At 37.2% G+C, this 20834-nt stretch overlaps 1 protein-coding gene across 4 annotated transcripts in view; it reads right to left on the reverse strand.

Moving 5' to 3' along the window:
- The window catches only part of RELN (reelin), a 3085913-nt gene extending 3067287 nt beyond the window's left edge, over positions 1 to 18626 (reverse strand). For 3 of the 4 annotated variants that reach the window (XM_044088524.1, XM_044088525.1, XM_044088523.1), the window contains exon 1: positions 18190 to 18625. In XM_044088524.1, coding sequence (XP_043944459.1) covers positions 18190 to 18418 — 229 coding nt within the window. In that variant the 5' untranslated portion in view covers positions 18419 to 18625. Of the gene's footprint in view, positions 1 to 18189 lie in introns of all 4 variants that reach the window. The other variant, XM_044088522.1, reaches the window with a different exon arrangement.
- Positions 18627 to 20834: the final 2208 nt, after the last annotated feature.

Consider the following 20834-nt stretch of genomic DNA (forward strand, 5'->3'; position numbering starts at 1 on the left):
ATAAGTTCCTGTAGTCTTCTCAAAGCAACAGTGTGAAGACCAAGATGGCACTGGCAGGGATTGAAAACCATCATTTTCACCAATATATGACAGCCATTTTGTCACTAATGGGTTTTAAATCACACCACTACAGGTTTGAAAAGGATACAGCTATGTTTCTTTGATCTGCTCCACTGCCCTAACCAGATCTAATGGCTACCAGAGGGATAGCCTCTTGAGTCACACCAGTGGATAGCAACAGTTAAAAGTAAGGAAAAGTACATACAAATCTGATTCAATAGTCATTTCTCTAAATATACTGTGATCCCATAAGCATAAAGGGCATATGTACTGCTGCCTTAGAAATGGACTTCTAACAGCCACACCCAGACTAGGACTACACACTGACCACTTACAGAGCTGAGTTTTTGGTCTAGCACCCCAGGCCCTTTTTTCACCATTTTCTCTGTGAAACACAGTGTCTTTCATCTCGTGCTCCTTCCCAGGGGTAACTATTTTTCAAATTATTTTCACATGCATGCATGTGTTTACATACACACAAACACACATACATGCATGCAAACACACACACACACACACACACACACACACACACACACACACACACACACACACACACACACACACACAATTCTCATAGAACCCTGGCAGAATTCTCCAACTCCACACAGCTTTTTTTCTTGGAAATATAATACTGTTACCATTCTAAATGATTGGGCCAGAGACCCAATTGGCCAGTAACTGTGCCATTCTTGAGTTTGTCTAATTAAAGTTACAAAAATAATACCTCACGGGTGATGTGAACAAGTGAGCTGGCCTTGAAGATGGATGCCACAGCTTGCCAGCCTACAATGTTAAATAATATCCACTCCTTGGATAATAAATAATAAAAATACATAACTTCCCACTCACAAAACATTAAAAGAAAATAACTAAAAACATTACTTTAACAACAAAGAAGTCAAGGCAGTGATACACAAATATGTAAAGGCAATTTACACACAGAACAGAAAAACAGGAATTGGTTGTGCAAGACAGACTATTTAAAGAAAAATGTGCCTTATAGTAAAACAAACCTAGCTGCCTCTAACTTAAAGAAATATTGTTCTTAACTCTTCTAACTTAGTAAAAATATTAATCAGACAGATATAAATTTCAGAGAAACTTAAGTAGATGAATAGCTATGGATATCATAATCATCCAAGGAAGATAACTTTACCCTGGTTCTAGCTCTAAATATAAATCTGTACATGCTATATCTATATCCACATTGGTTCCCATAAAAATCAGGGGTAGATATACTAGAGCACATCATTTTTACCCAGTGGTTCTTCCATCTTCAGAAACAATGACTTTGCATACTAAGGACTGATTGCTTTCCCAGCTCTGCTCAGTTACACCTTTGATGTCTTCCAACTGCATCTGCTTGGCCCTTTAGCTACCTGTCTCAGCCTTTATGGATTATATTCAGACAATTAAGTCCTTCCTGTAGCTGCAGATAATTATACTTTACATTTCAATTACACGTCTCATGCATTTATTTTCCTTTGATCTCCTTTTTTCACATTCACAGAGAAAGGTCACAAGGTTGTACACATTTTCCATGATAAGGAAACACACTATGGATTTCATATAGCTTAGCTTAATAAATGTGTTAATATTCTGAAACAAGAAAAAAAAACAATACATCACATTTTAAACATATATCAACCCTGACATCACAATATGTTTGCCTCAAGGGTTACTTAAACACAAACAGGAATAGGTATGAAAGGAAGCTATGAAACTTTTTGCTTTATCATTTACTAATTACAGCTCAAATATAGATATCAACATTGATGGCAACTCTACATTATATGCCAAAAATACAATGCTTTGTAAAAGGCAATCTTAGAAGGCAATGTCACAGTTACATAATTAATGAGCTAAACTTCAGAAATGGAAACCATGACAGCTAAATGTCATTTAATTCAGGATTAGCATAAATACACACACACACACACACACAAGTATATATACACATATGTTACAGCATGCACTTTGACTGAAGAAATAACATGTCAACATACTACACTAAAACAGATACAATGGCAAAAATGGTGATACTGGCAAAAATGATGACTAACGTGCACCAGATGAGTTAAAAGTCAGTGAGCCTAAATCAACAAAGTGAAGCCTAATCCACTTAAGACACATTAAATGGCGTGAGAGCTGTGTTGTGTTGGGGCTAGTTATTCTTAGAAAAAATACCTCTGGCAATACAGTAAATGGATAAAATTTATGAGGCTTTTCTACAATATACAAGACTGGTATGCAGAATAATTCACAAAACTCCCAATTTAGTAAATCATACAATGGGGAGGAAAAATAGGAATGTTCTAGTTTACAGTCTAAGAAAATAAACCATTACTGAGATATGTCTGCAAAGGCACTGCACTAATTAGAAAATCTTTTGAGAAGCAACAATGAATTGAGCATGTTTATGAATCATTATAGACCCCAGAAAGAAAAGAAACCTGAATGAATTATGCATAAACAAATGCAGGCCTATCTGCAAGAAATGAATGCCTGGTCTCACTAGACAGGAGAGACTGAGTTTACAGTAGTCATTCACAATAAGGGAAGCAAAACTACAATAAAACTTGATATATAGTTTGCTTCATGGAATAGAATTGTAGTGAAACCTGTTCATTTAAGACTGATAGCTCAAACAGGTGACTTCATGAAGGGGTCTTAATTTTGCAGCAATGCCCTAACCCCATACAGGAGATAGTTCCTTATCAAAAACCTACAAATAATATAACTATTAATTATAGCAATTATAGCTATCATATCTTGGGAATAAGTTATTATATGCTACAAAGTAATGTGTTACAATGGTATGCATTAAACAAATGGTGCTGCTTTACAGTGAATCACAGTTCTACAAGCCAGCTCCAACCTCCAACTGGTTTGATTTTACATGCTTATCTGGTTTACTCCTTTGTTCTGCAACCTCGTGGTGGTAATCCTGGCCATAGTATGCAACTGTGCAGGACTGTTGTGCAGAAAAACCCAAGGATCCAGCTCAAAACAGTTCACCAAAGCTCCCCAGTCCTTTCAGAATAGTGGCCTACATTGTGAAGTACAGTAAAAAAGTTAATAACACACTGCAAATACAGCATCTAACCAGCTCAAGCTGACTAATGATTTGGGAGTGTGTAAGGTGCATTGAAGTTTTGAAAGATGGCCAGCTGTTATATCCTTATAAGGATGTAACACATAATGCTAGAGCTACTCCAGCAGTGACCTTAATAAAGAACATCAGTGTCTGTATATGGATGTCAGTGCCTGTGCATTTATGGGAGTGATGGTGTCAGAGTCTGTGTGTGAGTAACAGTCTGTCAGTGTGTCTACATGTAAGAAAGTGTGTGTGTGAAAGTGTGTGTGTGTGTGTGTGTGTGTGTGTGTGTGTGTGTGTGTGTTTGTGTGTGTGTGTGTGTGTGTGTGTGTGTGTGTGTGTGTGTGTGTGTGTGTGTGTGTGTGTGTGTGTGTGTTTGTGTGTGTGCATGCTTGTGTGTGTGTTGTGTGTGTGTGTGCATGTGCGCGTGTGGGTGTGTGTGTGTTTGTGTGTGTGCGTATGTGTGTGTGTGTGTGTGTGTGTGTGTGTGTGTGTGTGTGTGTGTGTGTGTGTGTGTGTGTGTGTGTGTGTGTGTGTGTGTGTGTGTGTGTGTGTGTGTGTGTGTGTGTGTGTGTGAGAGCAGGGAGCAGAAGCTGCAAGGGAGTATAAAGTCACCTCCAAGACGGATTATAAACTGGATTCCTTTCCAGGTATATGTTAAACTTTACTAGGACCACACTCCAGGGGATTCTTGAGTCTTAAGTAATGCTTTATTCCCAATTTTCCAGCTCCTATCTAGGCTGTGGTAATCCATCTACATAGTTGCTAATGCAATGTTAATTCATATATGAATCTTTTTCAGTAATGTGAGTAACCTTACCATAACAATAGAGGTTCCTATGGATCACTGTTGAAGTAGCCATCCCTCACTCCAGTCCCCCTTTTTACTTTTGTTGTTTATGTGTGTTGCCAGGGTGTGGTTCTTGGCACCCTTTTTATATAGTTACAGTTCTCTCTGTTTCCTAGCACAAATATTTAGGGCTGTTGTCTCACTCCTGGGCAAACAAAAACTTTGAAACGTTTGAGTGCTCCATCTGACATTAACATGAATAGCTTCATGCATTCCTGCAGGTGAAGTACCCAAAGCTTTGAGAAGCTGGCAAGTATAAGGAGGGGAGAAGGCATACAGCTTGGACTACAGAAATGATAATACATTAAAACATCTGCTGTTATGGTAAGTTCACTTACACAGTTATATTATGTTCATACATGAATCACTGTACATAAAATATAAATGCATAGCATAAAAATATAAAACAATAATAATGGTACTAATACTACTACTCATAATATCAATAACAATAAACTTAGCATAAAAATGCAGTAAAAATGCTCTGCAGTGGAACAGTTCCTCCTCTACCCTCATGTGTGGGGTTTGGTCCTCACAGTCCCCTAACTTCACAGTCAATTTGTAGTGGGGAAAAGTGAAAAAAAAACACTGAAAGTCCACTGCTGGCCCTTATAATTCAACTAACTGCAGTTTAATGAACTACAGTTAAAACAGTTGATAACAAGCTACCTGGAAAAACATACCTCGACAAAGTGTAGTTATACCTTGGAGGGACTCTCTCACAAGAATGAATGTTTACAGATGTAAACAGGCCTGTTTGTATTTACCAGTAAGAAAACCACCTCTTTGAGCAGGCAGGATCCTCACCTACTAGCACAGCTCATCTGGTTATTTATGTGACACAAGAATCAGATGGGTCTTATCACAACTCAGGAGGGAGATGCAAGTTGGAGAAGGTGAGAGAAAATAGGATACCCTGAGGAGAGGTAGCAGGCATTTTAACACTATATTTCACACATTAGGTAGGTTGAAATGGAGGAAATTCTTACAAAAAGCAGTGGTTTGGTACATCCTGACCTCTACAAAATTCTTGGACGTCTCACATTATAATCATTGCTGGTGGATATAGGATGCAAATTGTACAGCTCACTTGCACCTGCTTGACTCACTTTAGAGGGTAGCAGGTATATCTCTTAACTGTCCAGATTTTTGCTGCATATGTTGGTTTGTTCTCATAAAAGTTCTGGTTTTCTGGCAAATCATTGAAGACTGAAGTCATTAAATCATGACATACATTTAATTTTCAGACTTCATATTCTTCAGAAAATGCATGCTAATGTAAAACCTGCTATTCTAGCAACTTTCTAAGTTTATAAGAGCAATATTTAAACTTAAATTACTTTGGCTGTGTCTAGATTTCATGTTCTAAGAGATTGGGAGGTATGGTAAAAGGTAAACAAGTATGTCTCATTTTCCCTTACCTGGTTTAGAATTTTTCTAGGCAGGATTATGTTCATTAACAGAAGAAACCACTTAGGAATACCCTCTATACAATTATTAAAAAGTGACTAACACAGAACTGGATTTCCATTAAAAAGTAGGTGTTCAAGTCCAATAAACTGACTGCAGACAGATGTGATTGGAAAGGAAAGGTTTGACTAGGTCTGGCACACCTTGATGGTTTTAAAATAATTACTATTGCTGGATGCGTTAAAACTATAGTAGGGTCTGGCAAGAAAGCTGAAACAGAATGGCTTGTGGAACCAGGGAAAGACCAGCAGAACAGAGCTAATGATATGCATATTAGAGATGTGTTTAAATATGACATGCTGTGCGTTGTAGTTGGAGTTTGTTTACCCCATTATTTACTTATATTCCATGATTTTCTTTAAATTTGGGATTACATTCCCATCCTATCTGTAGTCTGCTGTCATTACTGATAAATATGATGTTGCATCTTTGAAATATGGGATTTCGACTTTTAAGAAACTGGTGATGTAACCTGAGCTGTCTCTAAAACTATATGCTGCAGTGATACAGGATCAAACCAGTGAAAGTGAATGATTACCATTGTTCTTCTTTGTTAATTACATAGCAAGTATGAACAGAGTCATGATGACTCATCTACGGTAGTTTCTCTCTGAGCATCATTTGCAGGATGGTAAATCCCCCAGCATCCTTATGCGACAGAAGGGATCTACTTTGAAAGGTCAAAATTGTCTGCTGAGACCAGAATATTGAAAGTTTTGGAACTTCAAAACTTTAATAAAATTATTATTTTTTTTAAATGTAACATTTTTGCAGGGGAGCAAGCCCCCCAGTACCCCCCACACCCCATGGTAAATAAATATTTCAACTCTGAGATCGAACTACAGTGAGGAAAACAGTACATTTCCCATTCTGCACTGTACTGTGATCTCCATTAAGAACGTTCAGATTTCCAAAACTTCAATATTCTGGTCTCAGCAGACTGAATTTCAAAGGTTTGGAATTTCAACCTTTCAAAGTCGACCCAACAGGAGACACCCCCACACCACTACTGATCATTTTATAACACATACCACAGTGTTCAGAGGAAGAAAGTGAAAGATTTAGGAGAAGACAAGATGACTTATAGTTAAGTTTGCTTAAAATGATGTACATATAAGGTGGGGTAATTATGTTTGCTTCTGTGAATGTTAAAATGGCATTAACTCTTAATACTTCTTCCTCTTTTCTTCTATGCAACTTCTTATATGATGTTTAGACATTTACCTGAATGTTATGTTTACTTTGCATGATCTTAGCTAAAGGGCTTAGAAGTAATATTACGTGAAACAGAAATGGCTCTTTGGTTCAGAAAATTAGAAGATTGTATACACAGGTAGCAATGATATGTAGTGGAGGTGAGAAGTATACTAACTATAGAAGAGAATTAAACAAACGTAGCCTGCGTATCACTACATCAAAGTATGTAAAAGAAGAAAGTCTACAGATTTATATAAAAAAGTGATAGAGTGGGTTGTTTTGGGAATAGCACCAAGAAGAGAACAAATCTGAATGGACAGTGCAGTGGTGCAGCAGTAGCATTGTTGCCTCACAGTAAGAGGTTGTCCAGTTCTATTCTCGGCTGTGGTGCCTTCTGTGCAGAGTCTGTGTTCATGTGGGTTTCCTCTGGGTACACTGGTTTCTTCCCATGTTACAAAGACATACATCTGGCTCATGTTTCCCTGGGCATCCGCTGAAAATTGTCTTTGTTCCAAGTCGGACTTTCCTGGTAAACAAAATAAAAAATTATCTCTGTAAAGATTACTACTCAGCCCACACCAAGAATAGCACTTACATTTCTGAAAGTCATATTTCAGGAAATGTAGTAAGATAAATGATTTTGTACATAAAGCAATGGAAGGAAGCTTCAAAAACTAAGAAGTGAAGGAATAAAAGCACTCATTTTACAATACGTTCTACTGAACAGATATGAATTCCATCATTGGGAGATTAAAAATATTGCATTGGTATGAGTTATTTATTTACTGTTTTTTGTTTACTGGGAAAGTCTAACTGGGCACAAATCCCATTTTGAGAGGGTGTCCAGGGAGAAAAGCTCCAGATAAAATACATATTTTCAATGAACAACAATAAAAATTAAATACTTTAAGCATTACTTTGCAGGTAGCATTGAGACAAATAGTAAAGACATGTATCATATACTTTAGAAGTGACATTATTTTAGGCAAGTCAAAGACATGTTAACATATAATACCTGGATATGGGCAATAATAATGCATATATGTTCAGTATATATGTATATAGATATTAATGAGGTAGGATGTCACTACAGCTGGAACAGAAAAATAGAGGAGCTGGCTGGGTATAAACAGAAATAATTAAAAAAAAACATAAGTTGAAAATTTCCAATAGTGAAGAGGTTAAGATAACAGTAAAGAGGATCATAGGTTAGTACTAGGCTAACTACCCTTGTGGGCTATTTTAAGCCTAGTCAGTTACCCCCTGTGAGAATCAAACCCTGCACCTTGTGTTTGTAAGGTTAACACCTTAACCATTATGCTCACCTCCTAGTATGATGATGATGTGGGTAAAGAGGAAGCAGTAATAGGAAGGGATTATGAATACATGTTCGTTGGAGAAGCAGTAGTGAGGATAAAAGAGAAAGAGGCAGGGATAAGAAAGGTGACAACGTGAGGGTGATTGATAGAGAGATTGGTAATGGAAGGGAAACAGAAAGAAAGGTGGGTTTAGTCAAGATGGGAGCATGATCATAGCCATGAGGAAGTTAGGTGCTGTTTTCGGTTGTGTTTGTACTGTGTGGTAATGTCTTATTTTAGGGTAGGTGAGATGGAGTTCCACTGCTTAGCAACATAGGTTGAGTAAAGTGAGTCACCTGCACTGTTATGAGACTTGGTCCTGGTTAGGTTTCAATACAATATTTCAAGACAATCATATTGCTCAAGAGCCAAAGGTCTAGACCTGAGACTGCAGGGTGGAGAATTTACCAGTAACATGAAAGCAGAATTGCCACAGGCATGCACTGAAGAGTTTTTTTCTCTTTCATCCTAGCCATTTCTGCTGGAATATTGCGATAACACTCTGATTATGACCCAGGTGACATGAGTTCAGTTAGTAGCTCAAGCACCTGCTTAAGCTGTTGGGGGGGGGGGCAGAGGGAGTGATAAGGCTTCACTCTCTTGCACTTTTGGAGGGGGCAATAAGGGTGGCATGTTGTCAGGAGTGAGACACATTCATAACAACGATGGAGACTGGGGCTCAAAAGGGCTGCTGGACTGAGCGAATGGATGGGTCTGGGAGGTGTTGCAGACCTAAGTTACAGGGCAGGAATGCTCCTAAGACTACAACAGACTACACATCTATCCTACTTCAAGTGAGATTAGCATGTACAAGGGGGTGGGACCATACCTAAACAATCCAGCCTCTGTGAGCAGCACTGGTGGCTCCCCAGGCTTCCTTACCTCTTGTGAGAGATCCAGCATTGCAGGACTTGAAGCTGGTGACCCTGGCCTGAAAGGATAAACACCAGTGTGAAGCTGCAAAAATCTGCCTCTGGATGGGGGAGGGGGACCATGCTGCAGCAGAACACCCAGCAAAACATGCAAAAAAGAATAACCCAGAGGAAAAATATTCTCCCTCACCCCATACTCTTCCACACAGTTTGTAAGAATTAAAATAGTTTGTGATTTTAAACAATTGTGTGGAGAAAACAAGTAGCCTCATTCGAGTTAAAAATACAGTGCTGGTAGGATGTTGTGGTGAATATATTTTGAGTTCACCTCTGCAGAGTCAAATTCTTTATGCATAGTGGCAATGTTGAATATTCACAGTAATAAAACAAAATAAAACAAGCTGGATAGTAAGTGAGGAAAAAAGCCCCAGTGTGAGAAAAAGGATAGCTTCAACTTTAAAAAACAGGCTATAAGGGAGATGGTCTGGTCAGGTGAACCCTTTTCAATTATAACCTGCATAAAGCAAGAATAAAACAAGCAAATTTATTTATAATCATAACAGCACAACTTAAATAAAAAAATCCTAATATCCTTTTAAAAAGAATATTTGAGTTAAAAAAATTACATTCATAATTCAGGAAAATTTCCATTGAACTATCTGTCAGAAACAGGTGGAAAAAGCAGATGCTCATTGTTAGATGGACTATTAAAACAGACAACTTAGATTGATTAGGTAGTCGAATGAGGGATCACTGCTTAAATAATACAGTAGTTAAAGCAAGACTGAATGAATATGGTTTAAAGAAAGAGCAAATTTATTGCACTTTTGTAGATGGAAAGCAAAATATAACAATGAAGCATAGACTGAATAAGAATATTATGATAAAGAGTTTGTAGGTAGCTTGGCATGGCAGTACATTGGTGCTTTGGATAGCAAGTAGAAGGATACAGCAGAAGTTGTAGCACACAGTGAATCATAGGGATGAAAATAGTTAAGTTAGACTGCTGAAGATCAGTAATCATTTATAGTCTTAGCGAGCGTAGTGTGTAGAAGGACAGCGCTTCAGTTTTAATGAAAAAGTGGGAAATTTAGTGAAAAGGGGAAGAGAAGTTTTTTAAGGATACATAAACAGGCTAAGAAATAAAGAGTGCGGGAAAGTGAAAAGAAATGAAACTGAAAGGGTTGTTAGTAGACACAGATATTGAAAAACAAGTCTGCTACAAGAATTCTTCAGTTAAGGCATCATCAAAAAAATAAGAAATATTCACCAGATTCTGTCATTAAAACACCCTTAATTAGAGTATAATTCCACTCGTTTTAAAGGCAAAAAAGAATCTGAAAAAAATATTGAGTTTTCTTCTAATTTTTGTTAAAAGAACTAAGGATAAAGCTTACATATGACTAACTAAATTCTTAAACCATTGGAAGAGACTAAGGAGCCCAAGGACTTAAAGAATGCAGGTGTGATCCCCCTGTAGAAGGGTTAAAGCAGTACAGAATCTGGAAACTACAAATCCATGTACGTTTGAAGGAGAAGGAATCACTGATGACGGAAATAATTATGAAACCTACCAAAAGCAAATTAACCTATGACTAAGGATGTAATCGATTCAGAGAAAGAAAGTTAATAAAAGCAATGAAAAAATAGTTTTATGAGTAGAAATAGAATAGTAGAGCAAAAAAGGACATTGAACATGACCTAATTAGGCCTTGGTAATCAGTTCCCACATTATCATAAAACAGGCTAATGAACAAATGAAAACATGGGTCTTATGGATTAGTATGGTCAAGAAAATGTTAACAGTAACATTAGAAATGGATGCCTACCTGAAGGGTACCAGAGAAGTCAACAGTGGAGGTGGTCATTTTCAATGACTTTATAAAAGTAACATTGCAGAAATTCTAAAATAAAACCTTTGTATTTTTGCTAATAACACAAAGTACATAAAAATGGTTGCTACTGAAGAAGGAATGGAAAGGATGAAAAAAGATCTGACAAGTCTGGAAGAATAGTTTAAAACATGCCAGCTAAAATGTATTAAAAATTTAAATTAGTGTATCTGACAAGTGATGACCTGGGAAAGGAATGCACAACTGAAGAACAACAAGCAGAAATGACAACAAAATTAGAAATGGCCCAAAAGTCCAACTCTGTGGCACCAAGGGGTAAAGCCGTGACTATAGCCAGATGACCCAAGTTTAACTAGCAGTTCAGATGCTAATAGTACTGGCAAAAGATGATAGGAGAGAGCAGCAAATGCCAGCTCATTTCCCCTGAGTGGTCAGTCTGGTGGGCTGGACACTGTTTGACTGCATGCATGCAGAGGATTGCATATAAAACAGCTGTAAATAGAGATATTGGACCGCCAACTAAGCCAACAATGGCAGCTTCATTAGCAAATGGATGGAAGTACTTATATGTAGGAAGAGGGCACAGTAGGCTCTCACTTGTTGTGGTGAAGGCACTTACATTAGCCACCAAAGGGCAGGGTTAGGGCCTTAAAATGAAAAAGTCTGACAGTTGCCTGAATGATGGCCTACAAGATTGGTACTTGCCCACTGGGTAAGGAATGGGCTGACTGACTGTTGAGGGCTGATGATTGGCTGGCAGCAGGCCAGGGTAAAATAGGTATAAAAAAGAGGAACACTAGTCCAGTATGCAATCATAGCAGACAGAACAATTAGGAATGCTGAATGGTGAGACATGGAAGAGTGCAAAAATTAGGGAAAAACATTTCTACTTCCCTAGTGCAGGAACTGAGTTCACAGAGATGACTACAAGTACATAGAGGTGAGACGTTCAAAGCCCCACACAGTGGTGTATGATGAACTTTGTGTTTGCGAAAATAAGTCTGTGCTCACTAATATTTTTCACCATTTTGTGGTTTTGTTCTGCAGCCTGATGTAGAATCATAGTAGACTACTGAAGGCAAACAAGCAATATGAAAGCAGCAAGAAAAACTGTTAGGATGCTAAGGGTACACATAAAGACATGTCACCATTAATTAGAAAACAAGAAGGTATTATCCATCTATAAAGACAGTTGTTAAGACAACATACAGTGTACTGAATGTGACTTGAAGTCTGAATATTTGCAATCATAATGCAAACAGAATAGAGGCAGTTCAAAGGAAGTGAACAAAAATGTCAGCAAAGAAGCTGGATAATGAGACAATATTAGAGCTTAAACTATATATTCATAAAGACAGGAAGTAAGGTGGAAGGAAATCATATAAAATGTTTTGGATTCATTTAGTCCAAGATAGGAGAATACAAGGACACAACCCGATAATCCAAGAAAGTGTTCCTTCCTTGAAAGAGTGCTATAGGACTGATTTAACAACCCAAGAGGTTAGCAGGGTCAAAACAATTGACTTATTATGTAACGTATAGGAGTCAAAACAATTAATTTATTATAGAATGTATAGGGGCCAAAACAGTGAATTTATTATAGAATATATAGGAGAGGAGTCAAAACAAAAAATGTATTATATAATTTATGAGTCAAAACAATGAATGTATTATATAATGTATAGGAGTCAAAAAATGTTGTTGTTGTTGTGTCTTTCGGCTTTTCCCGGTTAGGGGTCGCCACAGCGGAACTCCGGTCTGCTAATGATTGGCAGTACATTTTTACGTGCCGAGTTGCCAGCTCTGACGCACAACCTTCAACGAAGGGACGCCCATTCACATATGTCTCCACACAGAAGACACTCTAGCTGAGAATTGAACAGGACAACGTCTTACTGTGAGGCGACAACGCTACCGCAGCACTACCACCGCAGTATATAGGAGTCAAAACAATGAATTTATTAAATAATGTATAAGACGAGCACAAGGCAGCTCCTATGAGTAATGGGAAAAGAAGCTGCTGGTTAAGCATGATTTGCAGTTTGCCCAGTAGATAAAGGAATTGGAAGGAGAGATGGACCAGGCAGACCTTGCATAACATCAAAGTCTATGTTTCTATGCAAGTGTATAGCATCTGTTCCAAGCAGAAGTGAGCGGTCTAAGAAGCAGGCTATGCTGATATGACTATTGTGATTTAAAAGAAACATGTCACTAATAGAAAAAATGTGGACAATTCACTTTTTTGCACAAGGGGTAACAGAAAATGTGAATTACCAATGTAGTGTAGAAGCAAGTAGTCTTTTTATTCTGCAATAAAGGGCTGTAGTTATACCACAAACCCATGGTATAAAGCAACATCTAACAGTTTAGGACACTGGAAGAAATGCTCCACATAACTTGACTCCTGGAGCGCTGCTTCATAGGTGGGATTCTGCATGTAGTATGCTGAACAGCAGAGCTAGTACTGACAAGAGGTACTAGCACAAGCAGCTGTGCTCACTGTAAGCACTTATGTGGTCAATGCCAAGTCCTCATACTATGTGGGCATCATTCAGCTAGGCTACACTACAATAATGACCCATCAGAAAGAAACCCAAAATGATTTAGAATCCAGAGCTCTCTACACAAGGTTGTGCTTAGTCAAAATAATCAAATTCAAGGAATGACACCAAGTTTCACACATGGGTACAAAACTTAGTATGATGAGGTTGTGTGAAAATTATATTCCAAACCGTTGTACGCTTCAACAGTAAACATATTGATTCTTCTTAATATGAAGTTGCTATTACTGAAAGAAAACATGACCATGTCTACCCACTGTCCCTAATTAAGAATAACTTATTGTACCCTTGAAGACTGCTTTACCCCTTAAAGGCATCATTGCACAATACACTAAACATAACTAATTAATAAGGTACAACTGAATGCTTCCAAAATATTTCTAAGCTTGCATTTCCAAGCTTTTATGATTTCCATTTGGAGGTTCAGTATTTCTACTTCCTTTTTTAAAGTGACTTTGACTGTATGTCACTAAACATACTGATGACTATTCATATAACAGTTACATGACTGTGACCATTAATACAGTTTTTTAAAATAGTAAAGAATTTCCAAAAATAAAATTATAATGCAAACACTGTACATATGTTTAGAGCAAAGAAAATAAGTCAAAATCCCTCCAAGCAAATCTTGCAGAGAATTGTTTCTAGATTTCTATATGCATACATACATGCACGCCTATATAGATCAAGCCAGCAGTGTATATTTGCCATGACACATCAGGCCACTTGATATATGCCTGCTATATCACCTTCCATACATCCTCATTTTTAATTAAATACATTGTACCCATCTATCCTCCCATATGGTATACCCATACATCCATTTGAATTGCACAGCTGAGTCCCTAGATTTGATTTTTAAAAGTAGTGTTTCAAATATGTTGACTGTATCTACTGACTCGGTTCTGTTTCAAAGTAGCTTTGCACCTGGATCTTTTTAATCTGATTTCCACAACTTTTAAAGACATATTAGAGTTTGATTATTGACTATTTATTCAATACATCACACTGGCATCTCTGAAGACTTCATAAGCTAAATAATATCCATATTTAATCTTTTATAAGATCATGTCAGGATCATCTATACAGATTTAAAATAACCATTCTGGATGCGATAAATGTCACACAGTTTTACTTTTTTTCATGCATCTGCTCATGAATAAAAAACATAAATTTTATCAATACCAATACTGTTCAATTAACTATTGTTTTATTGTCATAAGTGGCAAAAAGATGCACTAAGACTAGAAAACTCACAGTATTAACTTAAGAGAAGTGATACACATGCCTAGTGTAATATTTTCAGCTGTTAACACTGTTTCATCTGATAGTCATACTCCATACTATTGTTTTGTCATCATTCAAGTCAGACTCGGCATAATATTACATATTCTCTTAAGAAAAGTCAAGGACCTAAGGCTATTATTGTCAAGCTTTTTATATTTCAGTCACATTTTTTAACATGTCAGATTTTGTTGGCAGAGGGATAAATGAAAACTCTGGGACTATTTATGTTTCATTTAAATCCAAACAGAGCCATCTGCTTGTCAGTTTAGCTTTATAGGTAACATTTTTTTTATTTCTCAGAGAAATGGTTTATATAAAGAAATTATTCAAAGGGTTTATATTATCAATAACCTAGACCAGATGAGCATATAAATCAGAATAAAATAATTATGTCGTCCTTTGCCTGTCAAGATTCAATGAAATATACTGTAGAAGAAAACTATCAGCTTTTTTTTTGTAAATTGCTTTATTAATCCTTACTGGATACTTTTGACATATTTTACACTTGTCTTTCATTATGTAAAACATAACAAGTATGGGAATGAGCAAAATCTTCTTATGAGAAAATGGGATATGCATTGCTACTCTGCTATTAAAATGTTGTCATGATCTCAACCTTTCCATATTCTAAAATGTATTTTAAAAAGCAGCAATCCACGGTGTGTGAAAATGCATAAATCTGTATTTTAGATTAATCTGGAGTACCCTGCTTTATTTATGCTCAAGACAGCAGTACTACCATTGAATCTGCTTCAATGCATTTGTTCTGATATTTAAAAGTATACAGAGACACTCTGATACCTATTTTTTCAGCCAGAAAACATTTTATACTACACCCCATTTCACCTTATGATCACCAAAAGCGGTGCATTAAATATACAGTCTAGAATAATAATGAAACCCCTGGATAAACCTAATGAGAAGGACCGCATATTTAATGGCTTCAAATCTAAAATTGTTAAAGCAGATGCAAAGACAGAAAATGTGCATCTTAGAAGATAATGTGTCAGATGTAATTTTTTCATCTGGCAATTATTGCAAGGCAGTATACATTAACCCCAGAGCAAAACACTGAGGCTTAATATGTCCATTTAATCTTGGTTTTAGAATGTCTGCATTATACCCCTCATTTTTAATCCTTTATTATAATAATCACTATGTAGAGATCAACTTCTCAGCATCTTAGTGTTATTCGCTTATACAAAATCATCTCAGTCCTCACTACAGTCTATCATACCCCAGCCCAAAATATGTCTGTCTAATTTCATCTCCTTTTACAATGCATGTGAGATCTGTCAAGCAATTAGCATCTTATGTGCTAATTTTAAAAGCAGTATTAACAATGTTAAGCCAAAATTTAAATATGCATGTTCCTACATGGTTGTCATTAATAAGGATAGCATTCAACAAAATAACACTTCTAAAATAAATGCACTGCTAGCAGCATGAACAAATTTTACACAAATTGTGTTTATGAGTTGCAAGAACAACTGTATTAAAAGTTATATTCAAGCCACCATATGGTGAAATGTTAAGTTTCCTTGTATTAGTATTTAAAAGAAGATAAGCAGGTAATAGCAGTAGTAGATAATCTAAAGCCTATAACTTCATTTCTGCAGTCAAACAGAAAAAGAGGTCTTGGGAAAAATACTTAACTATTACAAATTGTCATGTGTGTTATTGCTTTGACATGCAAGTTCTCATTTCCACACAGGCGTTGTCATGAAAAGCTGAACTAAATGAAGTACAGGGGGTCAAAAAACTTGCACAAGGTATCAAGGTAGGTCAGTGATTGACAAGCCTGTCCTACAACAAGCAGGTGTAACATCTATATTATAACTATACTATATTATAATGCTGTCTTCTCTTCTCTGTCATTAATTATACCCCTGTTATTAACTGTACTTGTACAAACAGAGACACATACCTACTGAAAATGGTGACATATGCCACACACTGTTGCCAGTTAAAATATGTTTATTTGTATACAAAGCCTAGATTTAATCTGTACAGCACTAAAAAATATTGAGCAACATTTACAGATCATATTGCCTTAAAAATTTGGATAATAAAAGTAGGAAAGCTGGCAGATCCCTACTTGCATTGCAAAAAGAGCATATAAAATCTGTGGTATATGAGAACTGAAATGGATGCAAAAAAGCCACTTCTGTTATCAGATACCCATTATTTGGATGGTTAACTGCATGCTTTCCCACGACATGTAACTTTAGGTCACAGATAGATAGATAGATGCTTTACAATAAGTGATGTGGAAATGTAATGTTCTACTTTGAGTGAAAAAAATTAAAAAGAGTAGCTCATATAGTATAATAAAGTTCTGATTTTTAGATACATAGAGCAATGCTTCTTTTAAATGCTCTTCCTTTTCATTTGATAATAGGAATGCTTTTGTCTGAAAACAAGTCCATTCAGCCATGTGGATAAGTGAAGGACTTAGTTAAAGCAACTCTAGCATGTTAGTCTAGTCAATGCTTGTGTATTATGTAAACCATTCTCAGCAGGCAAGAGTATTATACTTATGTAAATATACTTAAATTGTGGAATGAATACACAAAGAGTGGACAAGGTTTACAAATACATGCTTCCAAAAAAACAGATCACTTTAACCAAGGACTGCAACTAACAAAGTTCCAGTGTGGTGCATAATATGAGGACTGGGGCAGCATTTCTTTAAAACATGAGCCCTCTAGTATTTCTTTAATGAGGAAACATACTTCTGAATGCCAAGGAAGAAACCTTCTTCTATAAAACCCTTGCAAGGAAAAATTGTTACTTAACACCATTTGTAGAGAGAATTTCAAATTCATTTTATGACAGTGTCTTAAAAAATGTCAGTTAGACAGAAAACACTCATGTATTGTATCAGCTACCTATCAACAGAATTATTAATGAATAGAAGAGAACACTGCATTGCAAATTATATTATTACTATAGTTTATGTTGTTACTGCAGCTGAAAACTAACACAAACCATTTTCTAATTGCTTAAACCCTTATGAAAACCAGTGCACTTCAGGTTTTGTTCAACTAACTCGAACGATGTTAATGTCAGCAGCTACCTCCAAGGTGCAATCTATCACAGCAACATTATTAACAGCTAATTTAAAATCAACTTGTTAGTGGATTCAAGGAAACACCTGCCAGTGGTACACAACAGTTCTGCTATTACTGTATTGGGGGACAATATTGTGTTCCTGGCTCGGGATAGTTTAATGAAATGCAGAAAACAGAAAGAAAAATGTTTAATTCAGCACAAAAATAAAAACATTATCTGGCCATTGTATATTTGTTCTTAGCTGAAACGCATATTAACACTCCAAACGTTGAATCTCACTGCATTATACTTTAAAAGTTTGAAATCCAAAAGTAACACTTCTCTGAAAATAGTTACCCCATCTTATGGGGAGTCTACTTTGGGTTTTGTAACACAATAGATATGAACAAGAAGCTTTTGACACAGGATTTGTAAAATCCTACGATTTTCCTGAGTACTTCGTCATTTATAGTTTTATTAACAGAGCTAGCCCAACAGCTCACGATGCTAAGGTATTCTATACCTACCATGATATTCTTGCCCAGGTACATAATATGAAGGGTTTCCTGCTATGCGGAGCGAGATGAGCACCTCTCCTTGTCCCCCATCTCCTTCCAGCTCCCCATGATGGGTGCACAGAAAAAAGAATGGTGAAAACCTGGGGTAATGCCCCAGTGAACTTCTTGCAGATGTCGACATCAACATCCCAAACAGGAGGAGGAAAGCAGTCCAGCTTATTGCACTTTTCCTATCCATTGCTAAGTGCTTCAGAGTTCATTCAGAAAATGTAACTATGGTAGGAAACCGGATACAGAAAGGTTCATCCAGCATGGGACAGATGAAGCTGGACTAATTCAGTAACTAAAGATAAGCGACTTGCCCATGGGATACACAGAGCTCGTAGTTCTTATGAAGCAGAAGTCGAGCCGCGAGAAACCCACCCTTCTGTGCGCCCCTGTTACAACACGTTTGTAGCTGTAACACGAGCGCTTGTACTACTCCAGCTGCTGAGGAGAGCACCTCCTTCCACGCCCCGTCCCGCCCCTTGGGGGTGGGAACTTAGAGCTCACCACACCCTTCTTCAACCTTATTCACATCAATCCCCTCATAGCAGCTCTGCCGCACACACCACTGCTCCCAGGGGCTTGTTAATCCATTCTCCTCTTATTTGTACCTACAGTTTATTTTCAGCAATGTTTTACTGAGGTGTTTGCCTGCTACAAAGGAAATATGGGCAAGAACTCGGTAGGAAAACGCGCTTATCATCTGAAGAATTTCAGTGGAGCTACAGACAAAACAGATGCAACGTTTGTTGTACTAATCCACACAGGGATCCAAGCAGCTTAAACGAAACTTTTCAGAGTCCTGTTATTGCAGTAGTTTTATACACCCCTTTGCTTTAGCATTAGATTTTTGTGGGCAGCTTCAGTGAATGGAGCATACTAGCCATACATGACATAAGCAAATCGGAGTCCTGGACATTTCAACGGCTGCAGAAGCTGTTGCTGACTTGCATTATAAAGATTGTATGAGTACCAGTGTTTCCTAATGCTTGTAGTATTAATCTACTTAGTCACTGCTTACTAAGATGAGACTTGTATCCCTTTTTTTTTGGGACTTCAGAGCCGAAGACGGAGTGCCATGGTTCGATCATCTGTTTAGTCTCATGTAGCTGTGTTACTTTTGTACACTAACCTACAGTTATTACTAAAGCCCTGGACTAGTCACAGTACAGCGGGGGTCTTTATACCATATGATTAAATGTGTGTCACTTGCCTGTGTGAATAGCCTGTTAAGTAACTTAACAACTGATCCTCTCGTGGGAAAACAAAATGGACTTATCCTAAAAGCGCGTCAGTAGCCGGAAAAGAGGTGCATTTTTTGGGAGGTGGATGAATTTAGACTGTGTGAATACAAAACCAAAAATGTGCCTTATCCCTGCCCCAGTTTCATTTAGCGTTCGGGTACTTGGTCATTACCATGCATACCTCTCACCTGTCCCTGATTTTCAGGGGTGTCCCTCATTCTGACTCAAATTTTCTTCTAATCTTTCCTAAAATTGGTGGCTTCTGGGGAACATTTGTTGAATTATATGTAATAAATAATGACAATATTAAGAGTAGTATTTTGATATTTGTCCTTGGTTCGCTGAGAGCTGTGGATAAAGGTGACATGCAATAACCATTTTATTGCTATTATATAAACTGCATTAGTTTACTATTTTGTCAATTTCATATGATTTGCTCTAGGAGTGGACGCGACTCCAAAGCACTGGATGCACGAATATCTGCTCACAGAGACACAAATGCCTAGTTACAGGGACAATGTGGACGCACATCAAAACTAGGTACTCAGAACATTGTCTTGGTCCTCCAAACTAGACTGTGCCACATCTAAAATGAGCACTGCAGCGGCATGTGCCTTTTAATTTCTGTTACTAAAAATGCATCAGCTTTATCACGGTAGGACACAAAACAAACGTTTGAATATTTTGAGAGGTGGTTTGCGATGTGAAAATGATGGCTGGCTGGAGGATGTGGTACACTGCCAGTTGGACCACGCAATGCCTTACACTTGTTCAATGGTGAACAGAGTTAAGAAGTTGGTCTTGACTGATCAGGGGGTTGCAAGAGCAACTGTTTGGGGGTAGAAGTACCAGCTATATCCAGATAATCAGTGCCACATACATTAATACATATACAAAAGTCACTTCCACAGTGTGTTCCGAACACGCTAACATGTTTCTTGTTTTCTTCTTTAATGTGAATTATACCATTTCTATAAGAAGTACTTTAGTTTGTTTTGAATCGCCCACTCATGTATGATATCCACACGTACATTTACCTTTGGATAACTTGCTGCCATCCACACCCTGTTTTTATTTTGTCTGCTTAATTGGATAAGACACACTCAGTGTTACAGGAATATCCGTAATATATTTCAAATTTGGTCACAACACTGATTTTTCTGTGACACCCCTGGTACATTTAAACAATGCAGACAGAGTTCCTTTTAATTTTCTACCGGCTATGCTTTCTGCTTGTGTTCCAGTCCCCGTCTTATTAATCTTTGTGAAGTAGATATTTATTAAAAATTGTGTAACAGAACCATTGTCTAAGTATACACACGTTGAGATATTTTAGTTTATCACATCTGCTTAATAAACATACGC

Source organism: Protopterus annectens, chromosome 11.part0, assembly GCF_019279795.1.
Source record: "Protopterus annectens isolate FY-2018-M chromosome 11.part0, PAN1.0, whole genome shotgun sequence".
NCBI classification, from domain to species: Eukaryota; Metazoa; Chordata; order Ceratodontiformes; family Protopteridae; genus Protopterus; species Protopterus annectens.